Here is a 27,060-nt window from a genome sequence, read left to right on the forward strand (position 1 = left end):
GACGCTCTTCACGTCAGGTGGTTGAAATTGGACTGTTCGGGGGATTCCACTCGGCCGCAATTTTCTCGCCGTCATCATCTATACCATGCGATATGTCTGCTAGTAATCCCCCGGCTTATATATATGCTATATTCCTCGCCGTTTATATAACGGCACCAAAGTTCTCTCCAAAGTCGAGGATTTTCCGGGAAGCTCCTTAGTGAGCAAATATTCTGGGCGGATCGTCAAGGCCGAAACGAGAGCAGCCGCGTTATCGGTCACCGCTCTGGCTCAGTTTATACGTCGCTTTCCGGGTGAAATAAGGGAGGGTGTTTTCTAGGTAGTTGGATGGAACAATTCTGCTCGAGTATCTGGTAGGGCACCCCGTATTGTTTCAGGAGTGCCAATGGAAGCAGATATCGGTATTACAGAGATACTAGCTTCAACAACACGCGTTATGGAATTTACAAACAACCGCTTGAATAACGCGGCAGGGACGCGTATATATATATGCTTAACAGCGGGAGTAAGCGGGGTAGCACTGACATGAAGTATACCAAATGGAACTTTTGCAAAATGCAGCACCTTCTTATGTGGTGGTGGTGGTGGTGAAAATTTTTATTTTCATTTGCATCCTTACTTGGTATATTCTACGGAGCGTTCATTTTTTGTAGCGCAACTTCTAGGCGCCCGTTCCTGCGTTGAGCGTCGGCGTGCCTCGGCATCTTACCTGGTGATCGAGCGAACCAGCCCAGCAAAAGATTAGAGTGAACGCGGAGCACACCAGGAGATAAAAGTACGGGCGAGGAGGAAAATGGGGGAGGAAGCCACAGTGAAGTCGCGAGGCGGAAAGCGAAGGGTGAGTGTAGGGGAAAACTCTATCGTATGCGGTGAGTTGCTAGCGGCCACAATATCCGCAGCCGGGTGGACGATCTCATCCGCACTTCCAAGGGGAGAGGGGGAGGGTCACATGAGGTGGTAAGGAGTACGCTTGTCCGTGACATCAGCTGGGCTGAGGCCAGTCCGTGTCATCCCCGTATGTGACGGGGATCACTGCTCCTCGATGGAGCGATGGCAAGCGGCTACGCGTAAGTATGGATGTGACGCTCGCTTCGGTGTTGTCACCGCTGACACTGGTGGCACGATTTACCCGCGACGAAGGGCCGCTATCGTCGTTGGCCAAGTGAAAGCGTGAGAAGAAAAACGTAATGCCGTGCAAGAAGGCCTTTGTGTGACGATGGCTTAGAGATGCTAGTTGAAAAAGGCATCAAAAATAAAAAAAAACTTTTTAATTTTTTTTTTCAACCAGAATAAGATTGAAAAAAAAAGCTTTTCCGCAGAATGCTTCTATTGCGAAGCGACACCTTTCGACGTATCTGAAACTTTAGTCAAAAGGAGGAGTTTGGGGGTCTGGGCAATACCTGGACACATCCACGTGGGGGCAAAGACTTCGCTTCAACCAACCCTTGAGCCCTCTCGCCTGTCGCGTGCTGCAGAGTCCCCCTTCTCCTGCGCATGTAAAACTGGTCAAAGTTTGGAAATGTGCACACCAAGCTCCGCAACAGGCTCTTAGGTGATCGCACGCAAGAACTTGTGTATGTGCACAATAACCTCGACGTTCGGAAGGCTTCGTCCACTGCACAGCGAAGCGTTGACGCGTTAAGCGGAAATTACTCGAACACAGATTGATAAAAATGTTGGTCTTCACGCTTTGATGTGAAATCAATGCCGTGACGTGAAATCTTGCCTAGATTTTAAGCCCCGGAACTCTGCTGCGCGTTTTATGTTGCAATGATGCAACAGACGATTCTTTTCTGTGTTAGAGAAATGAATGTGTCGGGTTGTTCATCGCTATGTGCGCAATAGCGTTTACTCAACTTTTCGTATTTTTCTGAAGAAGAAAAACTTGAAAGAAACCATTTCTTTTTCCCCCCCTCAATATTTCAAGAACTTTTACCACCTTAAGCATACAACAGGCGCTAAGAAATCTCTTCCACAGTGCCTAGGCAGAGTCCAATATTGAAGGAGCAAAGACCCCCAGACTTTCTCTCTCGCACCCGCTCTTACTCGCGCTTGCGCAGAAACGTCGAACGCCGCAACAAACGCCACGTCACGCTGTACCTACTAGCAATTGTAAAAATGCCGCCCGCCTCTGCCTTGAGGGCGTTCTGCGTTGGGCGAAGTCTGTGTGCGTCGGCTGTTCGTAGCTTGGTGCGTGCTATATGTTCTCGGCGCTGTTTTGACTTCAGGATGAAGGACGAGAGGCGTACTCTTGGAGCAGACGAAGAGAAAACGAAAAGCTTTATACAATATGTACAGATAGACAACAGCATACAAGTAGCGGTAAAAGCGCGCCAGACCAACCGGGCGACTGGTGGGGACTCTCACATAACGATACGCCTGTTCTGCCTTAAATCCCCTTGGCGACCCAGTCGAGATGTTCAACGCAGCTCGACGTATGAGATGTGCTGGCTGAGTGAAGACCTTGATGACTTGGAGGGAAGGGCCTTGCCGCCCTTTCATCTGATGATCTTTCCTTTGCTTGGCTCTGAGAAAGTCCACTGGAGGGACCGAAAATCAACGTCAAACCACTTCGACGAAAGCGGGTACCCTCACAATGCCCTCCACAATGCCAGACCAAACTCTACGTAAACAAAGGCTCTAACCCCGCTGGGCTCTCAACAGCGCCATTAAGGTTATTGTACTAAACACGAGACAAGCAGCCGATAAAAAGCCCGGCATACGGGCCTCTACAAATAGTGCTCTCATACAAGACGCACTCAGAGAAAATAAACCGCTAAAGAATAGATTGTAAAGCAATTCTCAAAAGTCATATGGGCAGGCTAGACAAAGGCGAGGCGACGGAAGAAAGTTTGTCTTTCGCCCTGTCTCGTTACAAGTGAAATTCTGTCACTTGGCTTGCAGTGATAGCACATTCAAGTGGCAGCTGTAGGCTCTCGAGCAATGAGAAAGCTCATTTTATTTGATGACACAAACGTTACCATAACCTTCACACATTAGTGCATCGTAAGTGATTATCAATCAACTTCAATGTAAAATAATTGAAGAGTCAAGAGTATACTTGAAAATTTAGCATTAGAAACTTGATCTTCCAAGGACTCCACACGGATAAACATAGGCTGCAGCCTGAAAATCTCGGCTAAGCCCTTCAGCATTTGTATGCAGCTTGCCTTTCTTGTAGCGACCAGAGAAATTATCGTGCTGAAGTGATAAGCTCCACCATAGTAGACGGCCATTTCTTGGTGATATGGTGTGTTACCCAGTCAAAGCACAATGATCCGTCTCAACAATAAGTGCGGACCCCGAGGCATAACAGGCAAGCTCATATACAGCCCATAAGACAACCGTACTGCCTCTCTGACCCTAAGCTTCCGGCTGAAATATAAAACGGGCTGCTCGTGCCCGTCAGCATACGTCTGGCAAAGTATGGCTCCTAGGACGTGGTCAATCACGTCACACTGCATAATACAGCTTTCACAGAAATTAGGGGGCATATGCAGTGGTATTTCTCCCTGCGCTTGCTTTCAGTTGTCAAAAGCCTTGTACTTTTCATCCCATGAAATGATTGTTGGTTATGATTTACGGAGACAATCTGTCAAAAGGCTAGCGAGATTAGAGTAATTTTTCATGTAGTGCTGGTAGTTCCCCGCAAGTTCAAAGAACGCACGTACTTCCCACTATGTAGCCGATATTCCAATATGATAGCAACTTAGCTTGGAGGGTATATGCTGGCCGCCCCCCACAACATTTCTCAGGTAGCTCACACTAGCACACCCCGAGTGGCAGCTCCGCGCTTTCAGAGTGCGACCCGCGTCGCGCATTCGACCCAGGAATGTGCACAAATGATTAACATGCTCCTGCCAGGTGTATGAGAAAATCGCCACATCGTCCAAATACGGAAGGGCGAAAGTTCCCAGCCCCTGCAACGCTCGATCCATTAGACTCGAAAAGCAAGCTGAAACATTCTTCAGGCCCAAGCTCAGCATCAGACGACGGAATGTCCCTAATGGCGAGATGAATGCTGCATATCGAGAAGCACGTTCGGTCAGTCGGATTTGCCAACACCCTGGTACTAAATCTAAACTGGAAATGTACATGGTATTTGCCACCGCCTCGTCTCCTTCTTCAATGTTAGATATTGGATACGCCGGGTGTAGGGTGACCGAATTTAACCGGCGATAGTCCCCGTAAGGTCTTGGCTCTTTTCCTGAAACTTCAGGGTATGTGGGGAAGTGTAATCACTTTCTCCGGGCACAATGACACCCAGGTCGCGCATGCGGCTCGGCTTCCATTATTTGCTTTTGCGTGGCAAGATGCGGTTCGGCTTGCTGCAGACCGGCTTTTCGCTCGACAACTGAATATCGTGCTCGATAAGTGTTGTTTTCCCTGTCGAAAAATACTGGTTTAAAGCCTTGACAAATTGTCCTTAAGTCATCTCGTTGGCTTTGCGAGAGGGGCTCCTCTCCAGCGATTAGCTCAACAAACTCTCTAGCTGCGGCGTAGTTTCCATGGGGACGACACAAGAAATCTGTCTGTCGCTCTTATGGCGCATTCACGGTTAAGTTTACTGCTGCCTGACGCTGAAAGCAGGTTTGATTAGGCTGCTATGATGAATTTTGTTGTGCTATCTGCTTAGTTTTATCTTGTAGGTTGTGTCGGAAAGCCTCGACACCCCTATAGCAGGCCCTTCCCATTGAACATTCATTTTGTTCTTCTTGCACGGTCTTAGCAACATTACCTCGTCGCCAATGTGGAGCATGCGCTTTCGTGATGACTTATTGTATTAAGTATTTGCTGCGCTGGGACCAGCTTTTATATTTATCTCTACGAGCTCCTTGGATTTCGAGAGCCTTTCCAGCAGGTCTATTGGAAGTGGGGATACGCCCATGTGCGACGCTTGTGGAACTATAGAAACGATTGAGCAAATCCCATGTATTTGTACCCAGTATGGCGTCTAGCGTGAAGTTCTTCGGACAGCATTGAACAAACAGGACCCTAGACCATTTTCGGAAATGAAATCCTTGGACCATGGCCGTACGCGTGGATGGCACAGAAACCCTCGGAAACGTTTTTTGAAGTTCCTTAAGTCGACAGGTCTTGGCAACAGTGTGTGGACCCAGTTCGAAGGTTTAAGTGGGTGCAAAACTGTATTCTCTCTCTCTTTCCTCTATCTCTCTTTTCGTCCCTATACCCCTTCTCCCAGTGAAGGGCAGCAAAGCGGACGTGCGTCTGGTTAACCTCCTTGCCTTTCCTCTCATCTATTTCTCTCTCTCTTGCAGAAGGTCTAACACGTAGTTTACCACATGTGGGTCCCTTTGATAGCCCTCCCAAGCGTCCTTCAGCAGGCTCAATGGCGACCTCAAGTTACGTTCGTAAACTAGTTCGGCGGGGCTAAAACCAGTGGTGTCGTGGGGAGCGGACCTCATTGCTGCCGAGATGCAAGTCTCCCAGTCTTCGCCGTGCTCAAAACAAAGTGCTCTCAATACCCGGTTAAGGACGGAATGCATCCGCTCAACAGGATTCGACTGGCACTTGTAAATAGAGCTACGAATTATCTTTATCCCGCGCCATTCAAAGAACGTACGTTGTTGTCCAGCAACTGGTAAACACACTCACATTGTCACTTTGAATCTTCGACAGGAAGTTAAAACGGGAGAATGTGTATAATAGTGCATCAACAATGTACGGGAAGCTTAGTTCTTTAAGTGGAATTACCTCGGCAAACTTTCTTCCCACACACAGTAGCCTAATGCATCGGCGTTTTGAACGGGATTCCGGGAGGGGCCCCACCACATCTTCTGGAAAGATTCTCTCATAAAGGGCACCAATTTCAATGGGGCCTTCTACTTGTCTTTTCATTTACCGACGCGATACCGATGTGACACGTACATGCATTCTCATGCGCTAACCCTAAAAGCTGTGGCCCGTACTTCCCAGGCGCGAGAAGTTGGCTGTACGTCCGACCCTTGGAATCCTGAGACCTCTAACATTTAGCACTTGACCTAGTGTAGAACGAGATGTTCAGTAGGGCCGCTCCTTCATTCACAGTTTCCGGCACAACAGTTATTGAAGGGCTACTTATCTGTACCGCTCGGAGCGCCTCTCGGTCACCTTACTAGGCTGTTCCGAGTGAGAGCATGTGGGACTAAGCAGTGACTCGTCCATTTCGACTCGAGGCGCTCCGCTTCCTCCCGTCCCGACAGGTCACACAGCCACTAATCCGGAAATTGATTCGTCACAAGTCTGCGGCTCCTGATTGTCATCAGCCGTGTCTCCCAGCCTAGAGTGCCCCTCTGGGGACATTACATTGTAAACTGGTTCCTTGTTTGAAGATTATCTTTCAAGTTTCTTTTAGAGGACGCGTGACCACAATCGCGTTAATGCCGAGTAAGGTAGACTGGTGAAGAGCGACGGATCGACCCCCCTCCCCATCTTTCCAAAAGTTGCTCCAATTTGTTTAAAAAAAGATAAGGAAAGTGTACGGGTAAACTCGGTCTCAATGCTGCCTCGGTTTGCAACCTTCCAAAAACGCCCGCCAAAGTTGCCCTGGAAAGTGGCAAGCACGCACTCTGCTCTTCTGCGACTTGTCTGATACAGACGCTTTCCCCTTTTTAGCCCCTGAGGAAAACACAGGACAGATGAGTCCTGAGGAAATATGAGAAAAACAATTGAGGAAATATGGCCTTCCTTTCTACAACTGAAGCAGATAATTTGTCTCCGGGCCTCGAACGCGCGCTCTACATCTTTATGGGCCTCAGCCGACAGGGTTGTCACTGCTAGTTCTTCCCCACCGCGGCCTGCTTTCTAATCGGTACCCCTCTACTTAACTCGTCGCTGGCACATAATTTCTTATTAGGCAACAATGCATTGTAAGTAGAAAACCGCTTTAAACAATACTTCTTTTCGGCTAACCTATCTTCCTGAATAAGTTTTCTTGGAAGTTTCGGCGCGTGTATTATTCCTCCGCGAGCTGTGCTGCCTTCTGTAGGTTTCCCTCTGGGAGCCTGTCCTGCAGCCAAAGTCACACTTCTTCTGGAAGAACTCGGTAAAACTGCTGGTCTTCGTCGGGCAATTTATCGGAAGCCGGCGCTGTGGACTGTACCGTGGTGCGCTGTATCCTTTGATGTGACTGTGGCTCCGGCTGTGGCACCAGCTGTGGCACCAGCTGTGGCTCCGGTTGTTGCTTCGGCTGTGGCTTCGACTGTGGCTTCCACTGTGGCTTCAGCTGTGCCATCGGCTGTGGCCCCGGCGGTTTCTTCGGCTGTGGCATCAGTCGTGGCAGGGTATGCCGCTTTGGTAGCGCGGGTAAAGCTTCAGTACTGGTGTTGTGCGGCACGACCTTAGGCTCGACTCCGCCAGGCCTAGGGGACAGAGGAGGAGGAGTTGTTGGTTGTGGCGCGCTATTCAACGAGGCATCTGTGTTCTTTGAAGTCCGACGGCACCGGGAGCGGCGCTGTCTAACGGCTGCAACAGCTTCCCGACGAGATGAACGGTCTCTCGTCATCTGCTTCAAGACCTCCCGTTCCTTCTTTATTTTGGGACAGTCGTTTGAGGTACCATCATGGGACCCAATGCAATTGGGGCGTTTGAGAACAGTGGCTACACAGGAATCTGCAGCTTGGGGAATCTACGCAGCGCGATCAAACTCTCGTCTTCTCGCACAAAGCACTTACGTGCCCCAGCATCCTGCAATTTGGGCATTTGAGTGGCCTTCGGATAAATGGGCGTACGGGGTGTCTAAAGCGGCCCGCCTTGACGTGAGAGGGAAGAGAGTGGCCTTTGAAAATTGCTTTCCCCCAGCGGGATTCGCCGAGTCGAGACACGTGAGTTATGGCGAAGCCATCAAAGGCCAATTTCACTAGAATAGGCAAGACAGCGTTCGAGATGGAGACGTCCACGTCGTAGATGACACCAGTAGTGGTGTCACTGTCTAGAGGAATACACGAGCGCACCTTCATGCCGCCAAGTTTCGTAAGTTTGCTCAAAGTTTGCAGCGCAGTCTCATGTACGACGTCAATAGCCAATAAATATTTTTGTGTGTTGACTCTCACGTCCGCGACTTGATTTGGCGTCACTGCTCCATGAAGCACCGAGACAGACTGTCTGTTGGGTGGCCTCAGGTTCTCGGTAGCGAGTTCTGGTGCAAATAGAATTGTACTGACTGAGGCATTCTGAGTTGGTCCTGCAGTCGATGTGCTTGAAGACAGGTAGGTCCTGGTGTTTCTTCGTTTCGCCTTGCGGCTCCTCACAAGCTGAAAGTTGTCATTGGAGAAGTCCTCACGGCTGAGCGAGTAAACACTGGTATCATCGCGTTCGGTGTCGCTCTGGAGGCCAGTGGGCTTCCTAGACGCAGCCGCCACTGAAGTTGCCATTCCCGGCAGAGGCGCGGGGACGTCAAGTTGCATCCGTGCCACAACCCATGGCGGTTCCCCCGTGATATACACAGAAATCAGGCGAAAATAGTATAGCTAGAAGGATAGCGTCCTGGCTCACAGTCACTTCGTCTTCGTCTTCGAAATGATCGTCTATAACTCGGTTAGAGGAATGATGCCGAAATTATCCTATTATGTGACATGAATGCCCCCATACCGGATCTATATGGCTATACCGACAACAACGGGAAGTCAATGCTAGATCTTTGTGAGCAACATCACCACATCATATATGGTTCGAATACTAATGAAAGCAAAGACAAAAGGTGAAAGTGAATGTTGGTTGTCGGAAATACGTGAGAAAAAGAAGGTCGCACCTAGAACACTTTGGAACCATAACAAATTATTAGGCAGGAAGTCAACAACAATAGAACAACATATCCTAGACGAAGATGGAAACAAAGTGGAAGGAGAAGCGCCTTTAAACTACATCCGAAAAATAACAGCCGAATCTTTTCGAGGCAATGACGAGGTTGTATTTGAAGAAAAAAAACAGCATGAAAGAGAAGCAGACGGAAAAGGAGCTCGTGTTGACAATTTTCAACTGGAACAAAGTCAAAGAGAAAATTCCGACGCGCACAGCTACACGGCTAGAGGACATTCCCATTAGGCTGAATAATGAACAAGGACCAAAAAGTAAGGACGCTCTGGTGAAAGCAGTGGAAGAAACACTAAAAAAATAGGCGAATACCAGACAGTTGGCGACAGAGACGAATTAATTTAATTTATAAAGGTAAGGGGGACAAATATAGAATTCACTCGTATTGAATTCTATCTTTAGATATTACCATTAGATCGTTAATATACAGGTTAGCAATGCAGGCAATCAAATTAAAGCTGCAAGCATCCGCAGATAAATTTTGGCATCTCGGGAGAACCCCACAATGGCTTCAGAATAGGTAGGCGTTTGGATGATAACTTATCTGTTCTTACTCAGTGTACTGAAATAACAAGAGCAAAAAGCATGCCGTTATATGTGGCCTTTTTAGACATTACAGGAGCGTATGACAACGTAGACCACAACATTTTGTGGGATATTCTGGAAGGCGACGGCTTAGGCGACGATTGTCTACATCTTTTGAGATATAGATTTACCTAGAAAATACCGTTAGCGTTGAATGGGAAGGGATGAGGAGCAAGGAGAAAGCTGATAACAACGAAGGACTGAGGCAGGGGTGCCCTTTATCTCCACTGCTCTTTATGATGTCCATGGTGAGAATGCAGAGGGCGCTAGAAGAAAGTAATATCGGATTTAATCTCTCATACAAACAGGCGGGTACAGTATTAGAGCAGCAGCATCGAGGTTTATATTATGCGTGCGACATTGTGTTCCTAGCTAACAAGCAAAGTGAGTTTCAACGTCTGGGTAATATTTGTGGAAAGGAAGGCGAGAATTTAGGTTTGAAATGTAGCGTTAGAAAACCAGGTGTGGTATTCAATTAAAACAATGAACAGACAGTGGCAATACATGGCTAGGAAATACCTCGAGTAAGAGAATATAAATACCTTGGTATATCGATAAACGAAGGCAATAGATATACAGAAGCACACGAGAAAACAATGACAGTAACGGGGAAGAGAAATGCAGCCATAATGAAACACGGTGCGCTATGGGGATACAAGTACGAGGTGCTCCGGAGTATGTGGAGATGTGTAATGGTTCCAGGACTTACATTGAAAAATGTGGTTGTTTGCTTGAAATTAGGGCTACAATCAGGACTCGATGGCAACCAAAGGTCAGTGGGGCGCCTCTCATCGGGCCCTCACGGGAAGACTCCAAATGAAGCTGTGCAGGATGATATGGGCTGGACAAGTTTTGAAGTGACGGAAGCTCACAGTAAAATTGATCATAAAGAACGACTGAGGATTATGGAAGAGGGTAAATGGTCTGCGAGAGTGTTGAGCTATTTGTACAGGAAGAACGTTCACTCACAGTGGAAGAAAAGAACTAGGAAGCTTACCTGCCAGTATATGACTTGTGTGATCAGCAACATGGTAACAATGGACGACAAACGAAAAGTCAGATAGGTGGAGACAATCTCATGGGTGGCGGAAATGGAAAAGAAACCTGCCATGAGTAATTACTTAAGAGGAAAAAAAGAAATAATTAAAGAAATAATTTATGATAATGGAAAAAAGGCTGATTACTTTTCGAAGTGAGATAAGGGTGCCTTAGAACACGCAACTATAAAGCGAAATTTAAGAAAGAAGCAGTACCATGCGCTTGCTGCGGTAAAACTAGGGAAACGATGGAACATGTTTATTGAAACGTGAAGATATCTGCCCAGCGCTAGATTTAGGCACCACTCGCCTCCTTGAAGCTCTTGGGTTCAGAGAGAGCAGGTGGAAAGTCAACACATCCGCAATAGAGTAAGAGGTGATCGCAACACTGGTGGAAGAAAAGAAGGGAAACGACGAAAAACGGAGATGCACAAAACAAAGTTCACAATGGGGGTCAGAAAATTTGGTGATAGGAAGTTTTTGTGATGGGAGTTTTTTTTTCTTTTTTTAACCTAGCTTGTGCATTAGGCAGTATAATAACAAGAGCTTGGTGGCGCAACCCACCACCCCGTTGAAGAAGGCACGCTCATAACATCCATCCACATCCATCCATCCACCTGATTGTATTCGCCACGCGAATTGCGTTGTATAGTCTCTGGAAGCCCCGTGGGCATCAGAGATTACACTGGAACATTCCACGAGTCATGTATAAAAGCCGACGTCCTTGAGCCGCCGATCAGATTTCCATGGTCACGGCTCTGCTCGCCGTTACCATTGCGCCTGCGCTTTACTTGTTTCGCAACGCTTCGCTCTGTTCGCAGCGTGTCACACAAGACAGATTGTCCACGCTAGCGAAGATATCCCGACGCTAAAACGCGTATAGAGCTGCGCTCGAATTTTGCATTAGAGAGTATCGTAATCGTCGGTGATTTTTCCTTGTTTCCATAGACGATAACCGACAACAACTGCCCATGGCTGGCCTTGCGGTACCTACATCCGTGCGTCGTCCGGTCCTGAAACATGAAAACTAGCCCGGTATTGCATGGTGCCGCACCTGAGCTTCTTTGATGCTGTCCTCCTGTAGTAGATGACTTTTGAGTTGCTGTAGACGGTGTTTCAGTGGGTTCGACGCTATCACGAGAGACTTCGGCTCCTGCGAGAAAGAAAAACGGACGCCATTAAGTTTCGTCGGCATTAGCCGTATAGCTGGGACTAAATGGGATTAGTAAGTTAATGGAAGCGCCGTCAGTACGTTTATCATCTTCGTCATGCTATTTTGTATCCATTGCCTTTCCAGCCAATCTCTCTCGACTCGATAGGCTATGGGTTATGGCGCTGCTGCCAACTGCGAAAAGCAAGGTGCCGAAGCCCTTGAAAGCCTAATGGCGGCATTTGCTCCCTATGAATTTTGCAGTCCCGTGACTCTTACGTCTGATTAACAAAGTCAAGCGTAATCGAATAACCTCAACGGATCATGTGGCGGAATGTACCTCTCCCTTCTAGGACACCGAGGGAAACCCGCAGATTCAACACATGATAACCTCGTAGCTATGACTCACGTAATAGTAGCGTTCTGCAAAAATGCTTTTATAGGTTGGGTGGTCTTGCTGAAGTAGAAGTCATATAAATAAACGTTTTTCGCCGACAGTCACTTGCGGTACAGAATTCATATAATATGGTTCCTATCTCTAGTTTGCTTTCTCTTTTGCCTTTTTGTGAAATCTTGTTTTTTGTAGCTTTGTGCATCATCAGCAGTCTTGCAGGTTATGGATTTCGAATAAGCGACCCATCTGGAGAGAATTTATTGTCCAGGCCGCTACAAATTTATGGTCAAAGCTGTCAGGATTCAGTCACTATGACCACAAGTTCTTAGCAGCGAACACAGTCTCGCCTTGTATTTCCTAGAAATACTGGCTCATACCCACTAGAGGGATTGGACAAAAGGCAGGCGGTTTCAAGTCTGTATATTCGAATGAAATCAAAAACTAAATGCGCATAGTAGCGCATGGGTTAAATAAACATAATTTAGAAATTAGAAGAATATACTGCTAGGAGTATCAAAATCAAATAATTTAACATAAGGAAGTGACATAATTTGTTCGACAGTCTGCGACGCATTTCAAGCAATTAGGCTTATGGCAGGGAACCTAGACTTCGGACGCAGTTAGCGAAAAACAGCTCGGACTTCGTGGCACAGTTAAGTCGAATAAATGATTCGTACTGTGAGATGTTTGCGACGTTTTCTATGAGCCCAACATTATTTTAACTTATTTCGGTAGTTTTTTGCGCACACTGGTTGCACGGGGCGCTTTGACGCAGTTTCGCATGCACATAATCTTACTGGGACGAGTTTGGACGCTTTCTGTAACCCCCGACATTACTCTAACTAATTTTGTTACTTTTGGGGTAGCTTTCAAGCGCAGTGGCGGCGCCTGGCGTTGTGACGCGGTTAGCGAAAAGCGGCTCGGCACGCAGTTAACGGGGTATGGTAGGGTAAACCCCCGAATAAAGCGAATTTGCAATTTTTGCACAGAAAGATCCACTGCACTATTAGGAACAAACCTGCGAAAGCGCGACATCTAGCGCCCACTCAAAGTGGTTCAAATGTCGCACCGAAGTGTGCCGCGTGCTCTGGCATTTAAAAATGGCGGGCAGAGGCCGGTTTGTTTATCGCTGTCATCCGCCGTTTTCTTCGTTATGACGTGTTCTTTTTTTATTGTGTGTGTGTGGTAAGTAAATGATCTGTTCTAAAAATCCTATACAAATTAAAAGAAAACGAGACATTCAACCAATCGTAGCAATTGCCACAAAGGATTTTCATGCGGTTTCCTCGAAAGAAAAGCATCGCAGTTTATGAAAAATTCGTCCGGCTGCGGGTGCTCGAACCCGCTGGACCACCGTCTTTATGGGGCAGCCGCTCAACCATCTGGACTAACGAAGTGGTTAACAGATGGCCGGGCGAAGTCTAATTTGTTAACAACTCAAAGCAAGAGTTTAACGTAATAGTGCTTTGTAGAAAAGAACTCATACGTCAAATGTATTCTTGCTTTTGCTTACGTGGTCGTGGTCGCCGCTGTTTCGAGTATCAAATATATTACTTGTCCAGAAGATGGCACGATCGTCCAGCAAATGGAGCAGAAAGAACTTTCAAAGGTAATTGGTCTTCTGAGCAAATGTATTCATGAACAAACACAGAACACCAATCATTTGCTCAACCAACTCATCTGGTGCCGCTGCCCCAAGACAACTTTTTCAGTGCTTACACATTGAAGACAGCAACTAACAATGCCGTAGCCTACTACAATGACAGTAATTCAGCACGAAAAGCGGTTCTGGAGGCCATTCGAAATTTTCCAGGTCTGTTTTGTAATTTAGAACAACAGAAAGCTGAGCTAGTTGTTAAGGATTCATTATGCAAAATGGTGAGGTGTGCAGACAGGACACAAGAGAAGAGAAGTGGATAACATGAACGCCGACTATCAACTGAAGGGATCACTGAGGCTAAAAGTTTTGTAATATTGTAACAGGGCAGAATGCTGACTCCGCCGAGAGCAAGGAAGAACGACGGATAAAAAGAAACCCTAAGAAAGGTTTTGGAGACACCTGCAAGAAAGTCAGCAGTGTAATGTATTTTTCTGGGGCATTTTGAGCATCCACAAGCTATATTTGAACATAAAACTTCATTTTTCTCAAATTGCATTTTTAGTGAATTTTTCGTATTCAATGTACCTTTTCTCAGAAGTATTCATCCCAATCCAGTGAAACTTTGTACACATGTACTACAACCAGACAAAATATTCTCAAATAAAAAGAATCTCTGATCATATGAATGATAACACTGGAAAAATTTACACTGCAAGAAACCCCCCCTTGTGGCTTTGTGCAACACAGATATCTTTTTTTAGGTGTGAACTCCAAAGTTGATATGATATCTTTTTAGTTCAGATATAACCTATGGGTATTTAGAATAACGCCGTATAATATCATCACACTTCTCTTCATGGTTTCAGAGAAGAGGTACTTAAAATAATTAAACACACCTGAAAATTTGAGGGTGGGCCACAGAAAAGGCAAACCGTCTAGACACAAACAAAGTGATTCGTGTTGTACCCAAGAGCATCTTTTGTAAGCGCGCGAAATTTGATGCGAATATCTGCAACCGTTTCTAAAATATTAGGTTAAAACTAACATGTACCATTTACCCTACCATACCTCCTTAAAGGGAAGCTGAAGTTTGTCGAATTCATTAAGATGCTCGTATACGAATGCGGGAACATTATAAACCATGCACGTAAATTTTGGGCGGGATTTTTCACTTAGGAACGACGTAATTGCCAGTTAAAATTGCGCTGTCCCTCTGCCCCCCGTCGAGCGCCGCGCGCTGCTTCTGACGCTGACGATGCGAGCGGAGACCGGAAACCGCGGCGTAGTGATGTCAGCACTGGTGTTCCGCTCCTTCGCAGTCTCTGCGACCGTGCCTGACCACGCTTGTTTCTGTATGCGTGCCGTCATAATCACCCTCGCTCGAGCCTGCATTCCTCTGTTTGTGCGTATGTAGAGTGGTAGTTGACGTGCGCAGCATCAATTGAAGCGGTGCGCCGATCATGCCGGCGTTCTGTGCAGCCTGCGGTTGCACGAAAAGCAGCGGCCGCAACGATGTTCCATTACTCCCCGCAAGGCAAGAAGCTTGGAGCTAAATGGGAGGCTGCTGTGAATCGAAAGAATTTCAAGCGCTCAAGAACGACAGTGCTGTGCTCTAACCACTTCCGTGACGACGATTACTACCACAGTTTATCAATAATGCGTGAATGCGTGAGAATATGACTTTCTGCTGGCAGGCTTTCTAAACGCAGTTCGAAAAGGTCTGGGCAACGAACGCACAAAGGCGGGACGGGTGCGGATGGACGGATGGTAACTGGTATTGGAAGACCTTATGAATACACGAACTCATCCAAATCTGGATTTTGATTTATTGCTAGCTCCTTCGTGTTAGCACGCTGAACGGAAGGTACATGTTCATCTCCCACCCTTGACGCAGGTTTCATCGCAAACCGACGGTAATTTTCTATTCGCGCGTATGTTGTGAAACAGCCAACATGCAGCTACCATAATGCAGTGCAAGTGTAAGGTTTTCATGTGTTTGAAAGCCGGCGCACGCCAGGACTTTATGTGCTAGTGAAATCGTGCAAGGGTGAGCCGACGATGTGGAACTATCTTGCGCACACAAGTAAGCGCGTCGTCTTCCGTTGCGCGAGAGACACCGCGGGGAGGAGAGGGTGGGCGTTCTACTACTTGCGACTGTTGCCTATGGCGCGGCCGCGCGGGCCCTACTTGAGAAAGACAGAGCACATGCGCCGAGAGTCGATAGGTTCGTGTGCGCTGCGTCTTCGTCGTTTTCTTCGCGTTGAAGCGAGATGCAGCATGAAGATCAGTTCACGCGCTGCTGCTGCCGCTCTTCATATTTTGACCGCGAGTTTCCGCGGTAATCGACTGTGATGTGTTCATGTTTCCTTGTGCACGCATGACACTATAGCTATCGCAATCTATGACACTATAGTGTCATGATATAGCGTCATGACACAATCATGACACTATAGCTATCGCATTCGATGCTTCGCCTTGCGGGTGAAACTGCGAGATTTAGAGCGCGCAGCTCTTAAGCACCCGTTCCTGCGGCGAGCGTTGGCGTGCCTGTGCCTCGTATCTCGGCGTAACGGATCGAACGAACACAATGAAAGATAAAAGCGATCGCGGAGCGCAGCGGGAGATGAAAGAAGACAGTGTGAGAAGGAAAGTGGAGTAGAAGGCTTCAGTGAAAGCACGAGGCGGAAAGCGGAGGAAGAGAGTATGGAGAAAGGGTTAGGAGAAAATTCAGAGTTCCACTGAGACTACGAGATGGTGCCATAGTATTTGTAATCTAATTGTATGCGCCTCGCGAATTGTGTATTATACATTCTGGAAGTCACGCGGGCACCAGCGGTCAAATGGAACCTTCGATGAGTAATGTATAAAAGCCGAAGCGCTTGCACCGCTGATAAGATTTTCGGCGATCGCTGACTCTGCTCGCCACTATCGTTGTTTTCGAGTTTTACTTACTTTCCAACGCTTGGCTCTGTTTACAGGGTGTCGCACGAGCAGATTCTCCACGCTAGCCAAGATATCGTGAAATCAAAGCATGTATAGAACTGCGCTCAAATTTCGCTTTAGGGAGTATCATAATGTTCAGTGTTTTTTGTTTTGTTTTCATAGACAACAGTCAACAACTGCCCGTGGCTGGACTTGCAGTAATAAAATTCGCGAATCGTTCGATCCTGAAACATGAAAATTAGCCGGGTATTGCAAGGTGCCGCACCTGAGCTTGTTTCTTGCGGTTCTCCTGTAGAATTAGACTCTTGAGTTAGGTTATACTTTGGTTCAGAGCTTTGGCCGATTCCATCAGGGACTTGGATGCCTGCGAGAAAGAAAAATGAACGCCATTCAGTTTCGTCTGCATTAACCGTAAATGGGACTAAGTGGGATCAGTGATTGGAAGTATTTGTAATTGAAGCGCCGTCAGTATGATTGTCATCTTCGTCATCCTATTTGTCCATTGCAAAACGGAGGCCTCTTCCGTCGATCTCCATCGACTCATTAGGCCGTGGTTTATGGCTCTGCTGCTAACTGCGAAAATCAAAGTTCCGATGCCCTTGAAAGCGTATTGGCGGCATTTTCTCCTTATGAATTTTGAAGTCCTGTGACTCTTACGGCTGATTAACAAAAGCAAGCGTAATCGAATAACCTCCACAATACATCTGTCGCAATAGACCTCTCCCTGCTTGGAACCCGAGATTATTATTATTATTATTATTATTATTATTATTATTATTATTATTATTATTATTATTATTATTATTATTATTATTATTATTATTATTATTATTATTATTATTATTATTATTAGATTTGGAAACATACAAGCACAAAAGGGGAACGGGGAGTGCGCAAGCTGACGACTGCCGCCGAGAGGGGCACAATGCCTGCCTACTCTGACGGGAGGAGGGAAGGAAAGAAGGAGAAGAGAAGAAAATAGGAAACAAAGAAATAGTAAAGAAAATATGAAATAAGCAAATAACAGAGACACGGACAAAAGATAGTAGGAACACGGAAAAAATGTCTATAAACTGGAGGCCAAATAAATTTGCTGCAAGAAAGTTAGCAACGCTCTAGGGGCCTGGTTGCGTTGAGCAGCACAGCCTCTCGGAAAGAGGCAATCGTCAAGGGTTGTAAACTTGAGTCCAATCAGTTCATATTCGTTAATTAGCAGTGCATGTTGCGTGACGAATGCGTGACACTCCAATATAAGTCGCTCTATTGTCTCACAGGAGCCACAGGACGTGCACGACGGACTGTCCACATGTCCTCGACGATACAAGCGCTTGCGCACCAACGCAGAGCCAACTCTTAATTTCACTAACAGTGCTCTGGCAATACGAGGCAAGCCAAGGCCTCAAACACGGGGAGGGTACGAACCGTTTGCAACGCGGTAGTCTGAGTGCCGGTTTAGGAATTCATCATCATCAGCCTGGTTACGCCCACTGCAGGGCAAAGGCCTCTCCTATACTTCTCCAACTACCCCGGTCATGTACTAATTGCGGCCATGTCGTCTCTCCAAACTTCTTAATCTCAGCCGCCCACCTAACTTTCTGCCACCACCTGCTACGCTTCCCTTCCCTTGGAATCCAGTCCGTAACCCTTAATGACCATCGGTTATCTTCCCTCCCCATTACATGTCCTGCCCATGCCCACTTCTTTTTCTTGATTTCAACTAAGATGTCATTAAATCGCATTTGTTCCCTCACCCAATCAGCTCTTTTCTCACCCCTTTACGTTACACCCATCATTGTTCTTTCCATAGCCCGTTGCGTCGGCCTCAATTTAAGCAGAACCCTTTTCGTAAGCCTCCAGGTGTCTGCCCCGTAGGTGAGTACCGGTAAGACACAGCTATTATACACTTTTCTCTTGAGGGATAATGGCAACCAGCTGTTCATGATCTGAGAATATCTGCCAAACGCACCCCAACCCATTCTTGTTCTTCTGATTATTTCCGCCTCATGATCCGGATCCGCGGTCACTACCTGCCCTAAGTAGATGTATTCCCTTACCATTTTCAGTGTCTAGCTCTCTATTGTAAATCGCTGTTCTCTTCCGAGACTGTTAAACATTATTTCAGTTTTCTGCAGATTAATTTTTAGACCCACCCTTCTGCTTTGCCTCTCCAAGTCAGTGAGCATGCATTGCAATTGGTCCCCTGAATCACTAAGCAAGGCAATATCATCAGCGACTGGCAAGTTACTAAGGTATTCTCCATTAACTCTTATCCCCAATTCTTCCCAATCCAGGTCTCTGAATACCTGCTGTAAGTACGCTGTGAATAGCATTGGAGAGATCGTATCTCCTTGCATGACGCCTTTCTTTATTGGGATTTTGTTGCTTTCATTATGAAGGACTACGGTGGCTGTGGAGCCGCTATAGATATCTTTCAGTATATTTACATATGGCTCGTCTACACCCTGATTCCGCAATGCCTCCATGACTGCTGAGGTTTCGACAAAATCAAACGCTTTCTCGCAATCACTGAAAGCTAGATATAAGGGTTGGTTATATTCCGCACATTTCTCTATGACCTGATTGATAGTGTGAATATGCTCTATTGTTGAGTAGCCTTTACGGAATACTGCCTGGTCCTTTGGTTGACGGAAGTCTAAGGTGTTCCTGATTCTATTTGCAATTACCTTAGTAAATAGTTTGTAGGCAACGGACAATAAGCTGATCGGTCTATAATTTTTCTAGTCATTGGTGTCCCCTTTCTTATGGATTAGGAATATGTTAGCGTTTCTCCAAGATTCCGGTACGCTCGAGGTCATGAGGTATTGTGGACTTGTGGGATTTCAAATTCCTCTGGACTATTCTCTCTTCCATTATCGTCGTGGGTGCCACTGGTACTGTATAAATCTCTATAGAACTCCTCAGCCACTTATACGATCACATCCATATTAGCAATGATATTGCGGGCTTTGTCTCTTAACGCATACATCAGATTCTTGCCTATTCCTAGTTTCTTCTTCACTGCCTTTAGGTTTCCTCCATTCCTGAGAGCATGTTCAATTCTGTACTTTCTTAGGTTAGCTGTATTACGCTTGTGGATTAACTGCGAAAGTTCTGCCAGTTCTATTTTAGCTGTAGAGTTAGAGGCTTTCATGCATTGGCGCTTCTTGATTAGATCTTTCGTCTCCTGTGATAGCTTACTGGTACCCTGTCTAACGGAGTTACCACCGACTTCTATTGCGCACTCCTTAATGATGCCGATAAGATTGTCGTTCATTGCTTCAACACCAAGGTCCTCTTCCTGTGTTAAAGCCGAATACCTGTTCTGTAGCTTGATCCGGAATTCCTCTATTTTCCCTCTTACCGCTAACGCATTGATCGGCTTCTTATGTACCAGTTTCTTCCGCTCCTTCCTCAAGTCTAGGCTAATTCGAGTTCTTACCATCCAATGGTCACTGCAGCGCACCTTGACGAGCACGTCCACGTCTCGTATGATGCCAGGGTTAGCGCAGAGTATAAAGTCTATTTCATTTCTAGTTTCGTCATTCGGGCTCCTCCACGTCCATTTTCGGCTATCCCGCTTCCGGAAGAAGGTATTCATTATCCGCAAATTATTCCGTTCTACGAACTCTACTAATAACTCCCCCTGCTATTCCTATAACCTATGCTATATTCCCCCACTGTCTTGTCTCCAGCCTGCTTCTTGCCTACCTTGCATTGAAGTCGCCCATCAGTACAGTGTATCTTGTTTTGACCTTACCCATCACCGATTTCCCGTCTTCATAGAAGCTTTCGACTTCCTCGTCATCATGACTGGATGTAGGGGCATGCACCTCTACGACCTTCAATTTGTACCTCTTATTAAGGTTCACAACAAGACCTGCCACCCTCTCGCTAATGATAATCGAATTCCTGTCCGTTACCAGCTATATTCTTCTTAATCAGGAATTCCACTCCTAGTTCTCGTCTTTCCGTTAAGCCCCGGTAGCACAGGACGTGCCCGCTTTTTAGCAATGTATGTGCTTCATTTGTCCTCCTATCTTCACTGAGCCCTATTATATCCCATTTACTGACCTCCAATTCCTCCACTAGCACCGCTAGACTCGCCTCACTAGATAACGTTCTAGCGTTAAGCGTTGCCAGGTTCAGATTCCAATGGCGACATGTGCGGATCCAGGGATTCTTAGCACCCTCTGCTGCGTCGCAGGTCTGACCGCCGCCGTGTTCAGTTGCTTCGCAGCTGCTGGGTACTGACGGATGTCTGTCCAACATCAACTATCAAGCTTTGTGCGAAATGTGGCCTCCGCGACCAGCCAGCGGAGCATGAATGTGAGCCCAAATGTGCTCTGTGCGAGGGAGCTCATCCTACAGCGGCACCAGAGTGCACCAAAAAACTGAAGCGCGTCCCGCAAAGGGGAAGACAGCGTATGAGACAACATAACCACGTCACAGGAACCCCCAAGAAGAGGTGGCTCAGTTCGGACCGAGAGAACGCTGACTGGCGGGAAAGGACCCGCTCGCGTACAAGGTCAACCTCCCGAGGCCGATCCAACTCCCGGGACAGAAAAAAAGAGGAGACGCAAAGCACCAACCAGCACAAGAACAAGGACCAATATCCAAAGCATGAAGGAGACAAAAACAAGGGGAGCTGGTCAGCAATAGCCTCCCAACCCACACCTCAAACAACTGCTCAGATAACGCGCCTAGAACGAGAGCTATAGAACTCATGAAAGCTCGCTTAGGCGACTTAGAGCGTGAGAATGCGATACAAAAGCAAATGCAATCGTAGCAACACAACACACAGGCAAAACTGCCACATTCAGAGCAAGCTTCGGGGCAACCTGTACCAGCACCCCAAAAGCGCCCTAGATTACAGGGAGAAAGGCTAACGGTCGAAGCACTCCAAACACAAATCCAAGAGACTTTCCAACAACTATTACCCTCAATAGCAGAACAGATCACCCAACAGGTGTCAGCCCAAATAACACAACAACTAACGCAACAAATGAGTGAGCTTGTTGTGAAGTCCGACAAAAAACTCCAGGCGCTGCAAATTGAAATTATGAAAACAGTGCGTAAGCAAATTACCGGAGCTAACATTAGAGAGAGTGCCGAGAAGCCATACGCCAGACCAGGGCTAGCAGCCATTGCACAAGAAAGCAGCCGTGCCTAAACATAAACCAACTATAACAGATAATTGCGAAATCTGGTAGTGGAACTATCGTGGATACCGGCGAAAAAGGGGACTTTTAACACAGCTGGTGAGCTCGCAGAGTAGACTGAGCCACCAGCTGTCTTAGCCCTTCAGGAAGTCGGATCCCCTCCAAACCTTCAGGGATACGAGGTGTACACACACGCGGATTCGGAGAAACCAATAGCGACTCTGGTAGCGAAATCGATTACCGCAATCAAACACAGTCCTTTAACCAACCCGGATATTAAGTATCTACTAATAGAAATCGTATATAAAGGCCTGAACAAAAAGAGTGCCTTTATACTAAACATTTACAGTCCACCAAGCCAGAGAAAGACAAAGTTTGACAGCCTCCTGCAGGAAACTGCCTGCCTGGTGAAGGGGAGACCCCTGGTGATAGTAGGTGACTTCAACGTCAAAGATCCTATGCGGACACTTGAAACAGGACGCTAAGGGCAGAAACAATCTGGCACAAACGGAACAACTCGTCATGACATTTATAACGGATCCTGCAGTGCCCACTCGACAAGGCATCAGTGTTAGCATAGACACCAGCCCGGACCTCACGATAGTGCAGAGTTGTGAATATACGTAAAGGATAAACACCCTAAATGATTTAGGCAGTGGACATTACTTCATCAGCACCACAATTCGGACTGAGAAAATCAAACGACACATAGGAATAGCCAAAATTACCGACTGGGTGAAAAACCGCCGTATGCAAAATCAACAAAGCACCACAATCGAGGGTTTAAGTAAATGTTGTGAAAGTTTAAGAACACAAAAGGATAAAATCACCAAAGAACTAGCCCATACATGCGAGACATCTGAGATAGACCCTCACTCACTGCATCTTTGGGAGACACGCAGAGGCCTAACGAAAAGATTGAAACGACAAAGACAGAACTGGAATCTAAAACTACGCATTGCAGAAATGAGCCTCAAAGCGGAAGAGTTCGCAACTATCTACGTCCAATTGGGAACGCTTCTGTGACTACCTTAATGACAAACCGAGTACCGCAAAAACTTGGCGCATAGTAACAGAAATTATGGAACCAACCAAAACCAAGAACGAGGGCTGTAAAGTGGTGGAGCGGCTAATCCATACGTATCCAGGGATGGAACAAGAACTCAACGAAGAATTATATAACAAGTTCTTCGGAACAGACCCATCTCCCCCACCCTGTGAGACCAAATACGGGGGGGGGGGGGGCGCCTCACTCTGAACTCGATGAACCCATCTCCATCGAAGAAGTTAGAGCTGCCATAGCGAAAATGACCCGAAACACAGCTGCAGGTAAAGACCGGATCACTAACCCCATGATTAGAAACCTAAGCGATGAAGCTTTAGAGGCATATGCTACATTTATAAATGAACAATGGCAACAAGGTACTATTCCAGGGCAGGGGAAGCACGCTCAAATAGTTTTATTTCCCAAGCCTGGCAAGGAATAAGCAATTAGTAACCTTAGACCAATCTCTCTAACTTCCTGCCTGGGGAAACTATTTGAAAGGATAGTGAACTCTCGATTACAAAACTACGTATAGGACAATAAAACCATTCGAGAAACTATGTTTGGATTCACACCCAAGCTCTCATCCCAAGACATCCTCCTACAGTTGAAGGAACAAGTCGTAACATATATACCAAGGTCAAGCGAACACGTTGTCATGGCCATCGACATAAGGGAGCTTTTGATAACGTAAGCCACCATGGAATATTCGATGGCCTGGCTGAAACAAACTGTGGAGAGTGGATATACAACTATGTTGGCAGCTTTTTAAACCAACAAACCGCTGAGATTAAATTTGGCGCATGAGAAATCAAGACCGTCAAGGTCAAGGTCAAGACCTTCAATCAAGACCTTCACTCCCCAGGGTGCAGTGATCTCGCCAACGCTATTTAACGTGGCGATTATAGGCCTTGCAAGGAAACTACAAGCTATCCAGGGTATCCAGCACGCCCTATACACGGATGACATTACAGACTGGTGTGTCACCGGGTCGCTACGCGAAAAAGAAGAACGATTACAAGCAACTGCCTGTGAAATCGAGACATACGTGCGAGCCAGACAGCTGCAATGCGCGTCGGAGAAATCGGAAATTACAGCCCGGATGGACCCTGCCGTTCAACTGGAAATCAGACTTGCCAGTAATGCTATACCTGAGAAGACCACAATCCGGGTACTAGGCTTGTGGCTACAATCAAATCAACACTGCCAACACGGGCTTAACCTCATCAAGAGGCAACACAACAAGTCGCAAGAATGATAAATCGGGTAGCCACGAAAAGGACCGAGATGAAAGAATCAGACACCCTTCACCGAATCAGCAGTCTGGTAGTTAGCCGCTTCATTTACAGCTTGCCGTATTACCAGCTAACGGAAACACAGAGGGATGCGATCAATTCGTGCTTAAAGAAAGCATACAAGATCGCCCTACAAATTCCGCAATGCGCCTCAACCGAAAAACTCATGTCTCTCGGGATTCATAACACATTCGAGGAACTGGCACAAACTGAACTGATAACTCAAAGAAACAGACTCACACAAACGACCACGGGTAGGAAACTCCTTGGCAGACTCGGGTATTACGAGCTCCTAGAAAAACAGAACAAAGCTAAACCCATCCCCACAAAAATCAGAAACAGCATGAAAGTGGTGCCAATACCCAGAAATATGGACCCAACTCTACATGCAGGCAGAAGAGAAGCCAGAGCTGCATACGAGAAAACGCACGGTGACAAACCGAACTCCGGCTTCGTGGACGCGCAAGATACCCAGGCAGGCAGAAAAGAACAGTAGCTGCTGTCACCGACTACTTGGGCAGAGAAATCACTAGCGCCTCCACTCACAACACCACTATCGTGGAAGCGGAAGAAATTGCAATAGCCCTTGCTATCAAAGCGATGGAACTAAACCAACAACAAATAACCATCCTATCAGACTCTCAAGCGGCAGCAGAAGCTACCTCGGGAGACGAGTATAGCCAGACGAGTATAACCACAGCCTATATGATTATGCGAGATATATGTTCGTTTTTTTTCCTTTTCCTCTCTGTCATCTTCTTTCTAACCCCTATCCCCCATCCCCAGTGTAGGGTAGCAAACCGGAGACTCATATCTGGTTAACCTCCCTGCCTTTCCTCTTCATTCTCTCTCTCTCTAAAACTCCGAGCCGGATTTCACCTTTTATGGGTATCCAGTCATGAGGGAACCCGGGGAAATGAAGAGGCTGACAGGGTAGCTTGGGCGCATGCTCTGTCACCACGGGTGCTCACAGGACGCCTCTGTCGATCTGATCCCGATTGACCAAAACTACTCTGCAATTTTAAACTATCACAGAGGAAATATAATGAACCTTCCACCTACAGATAAGAAACTCAGTAAGGGAGAACAGGTTATATGGAGATAGCTGCAAACCTGTACATGTAACAACCTGCACATTCTCCATAAAATTCATCCCGAAAGATATACGGACACATGCTAATGGTGCGGGGCCACGCCAGCATTACACCACATCTCATGGGCATGCACGGCATATACACAAAAGACAAACACAGAAATTACGGAACGTACACAATGGGAGGCGCCGTTGTCCAGTTCACGGGAAGAAGTCTGAAGGGCCATCATCCTACAAGCAAGACGGCGCGCGGAAGCCAGTGGGGCCCTTGTCCAGGGGTTCCGCACATTGAGCGTTTTATTCTTCAATAAAGTTGTTCTTCTTCTATGCTAGTGCTTCAAAGCATTTCGTGGCTGTTATCCTCAATGTTTCCGAAAGTCCTAGGACAACTGCACGGGGCATTGAGTTCACATTTACGATATTGGAAACGGGCGCTTTAAAGTGATTGAAAGCGCTCCAAACCGTTATACGGCCGTTATCCGTTATGTCTTACAAAGTGTTAGCCAAAGAGTAGGCGACACAGAGTGCACATGCAGTGGAAATAGGGGCCATGTAAGGTATTGCTTGGGGAATAGGTAGCATTTCTTGCTTAATTTTGATTGTCACAAATAATTACTTCATGCTCGATTCCGGCCGATCTTTGTGCCTTCTATGAGGTAAGTAGGAGGTTTCCCGGATATTGTCAGTGAACTAAACGAGACACCTAGTTTATATTTCGGGAAAATAGGGAGCAGTTTACAGGTGACGCGTAAGCGAAATTCAAAGTGTCTCGGTCAATTACGGCCTTTTGTAAGCACCCCAAAGCGTTATAATTGCGCTCTACGAGCATCGCAGAACTTCGCCTGCTGCCCTGGGAGAACTATAATTGCCACCGAGTTCAAATTTAACGAAAAGTTTAACCGAGGAGAGGGGGAGGGGGGCGTTATGGCTGATGTGCATGTAAACCTAAAGTGTGTTAGGGAAGTAGGGCCTTCACTGAAAATTCGCTAAACAAGTGCTCGAACGCGTAGATTTTTGGAACAAGTGATTCATATTAGGGCAACGTATTAAAGTGTGCGACCTAATTACAGGCAAATGAAATTCTTAATCTAGCTGTTCGAAAAATACACCTTCGCTGGAAATTGCGCTGTAGTACTGCAAGGTCGCACAAGTCTGCTCTCCTTTTTTTAGATGTTATAATTTCTACTTCAAGTCGGAAACTGTGTTTCAAAGGCGCGCAAGCACTGTCGTAATTTCTTCTGCACTTTCTTTCCGCTTAATGTAATGGAGATTTTCTGTCTTAAGAAAAAGAAAACAGGTTGCAGCCATGTTAAACAATTCATGTTTATGCTCAACTTGCGTGAAACATAGGTATTTGTAGTCCATCTGCTAGTCACATAAGGTAGTACAGGCGTTTCCGTATGTAATCAGTCTAATAATCAGTTGGAAGCTACTTACCTGCAACGAAAGTCACGACTGCCAAAGCGATAACCATAGTTCGCACCATTTCGAGCCAATTTGCGAAGCGATTCCTTACGCGTTATACACTCGTCGTCCTGTCGCCAGTCTGAAGCAGCGCAATGAATTTCGCTTATAAGTGACACTATAGATGACGTTTCAGATGTATATACCAGACGGAGATTTCCAACTCGACAAGTGCATGTGATCGTCGTGTTCAATAAACTGTAGCTCGAAAGTTGTCGAGAAAGAAAAAAAAAAGCGCTTAATGCTATGTGATGACCTTTTCACCGTGCTCCGCGCAGAAAAGTCCAACTATTTCACGACGACCTCCGATACAATGACCTAGCATTTAAACTTTTAAAGGTGCATGAAGAGGAAGGCAGGACTAATGCCGTAAGCGCTTCCTTATATTATAGAAATGGGAGTACCACCGCACGCTAAATGTGAAAACGCAGGTGCGCTGGCCGCGGCTTGTATAATTTTGTAGAGCATTAACAAATTGATGTAG

At 46.5% G+C, this 27,060-nt stretch overlaps 1 protein-coding gene across 2 annotated transcripts in view; it reads right to left on the minus strand.

Moving 5' to 3' along the window:
* LOC135917479 (uncharacterized) overlaps positions 1 to 26,730 on the minus strand; it is a 58,278-nt gene extending 31,548 nt beyond the window's left edge. The window contains exons 1-3 of one of the 2 annotated variants that reach the window (XM_065451048.1): positions 26,550 to 26,730; positions 16,786 to 16,884; positions 11,488 to 11,586 (exon numbers count right to left, since the gene is read on the minus strand). In XM_065451048.1, coding sequence (XP_065307120.1) covers positions 11,488 to 11,586; positions 16,786 to 16,884; positions 26,550 to 26,598 — 247 coding nt within the window. In that variant the 5' untranslated portion in view covers positions 26,599 to 26,730. The remainder of the gene's footprint in view (positions 1 to 11,487; positions 11,587 to 16,785; positions 16,885 to 26,549) is intronic. The other variant, XM_065451055.1, reaches the window with a different exon arrangement.
* Between the last annotated feature and the right edge of the window lie 330 nt (positions 26,731 to 27,060).

Source organism: Dermacentor albipictus, chromosome 2 (assembly GCF_038994185.2).
Source record: "Dermacentor albipictus isolate Rhodes 1998 colony chromosome 2, USDA_Dalb.pri_finalv2, whole genome shotgun sequence".
NCBI lineage: Eukaryota > Metazoa > Arthropoda > Arachnida > Ixodida > Ixodidae > Dermacentor > Dermacentor albipictus.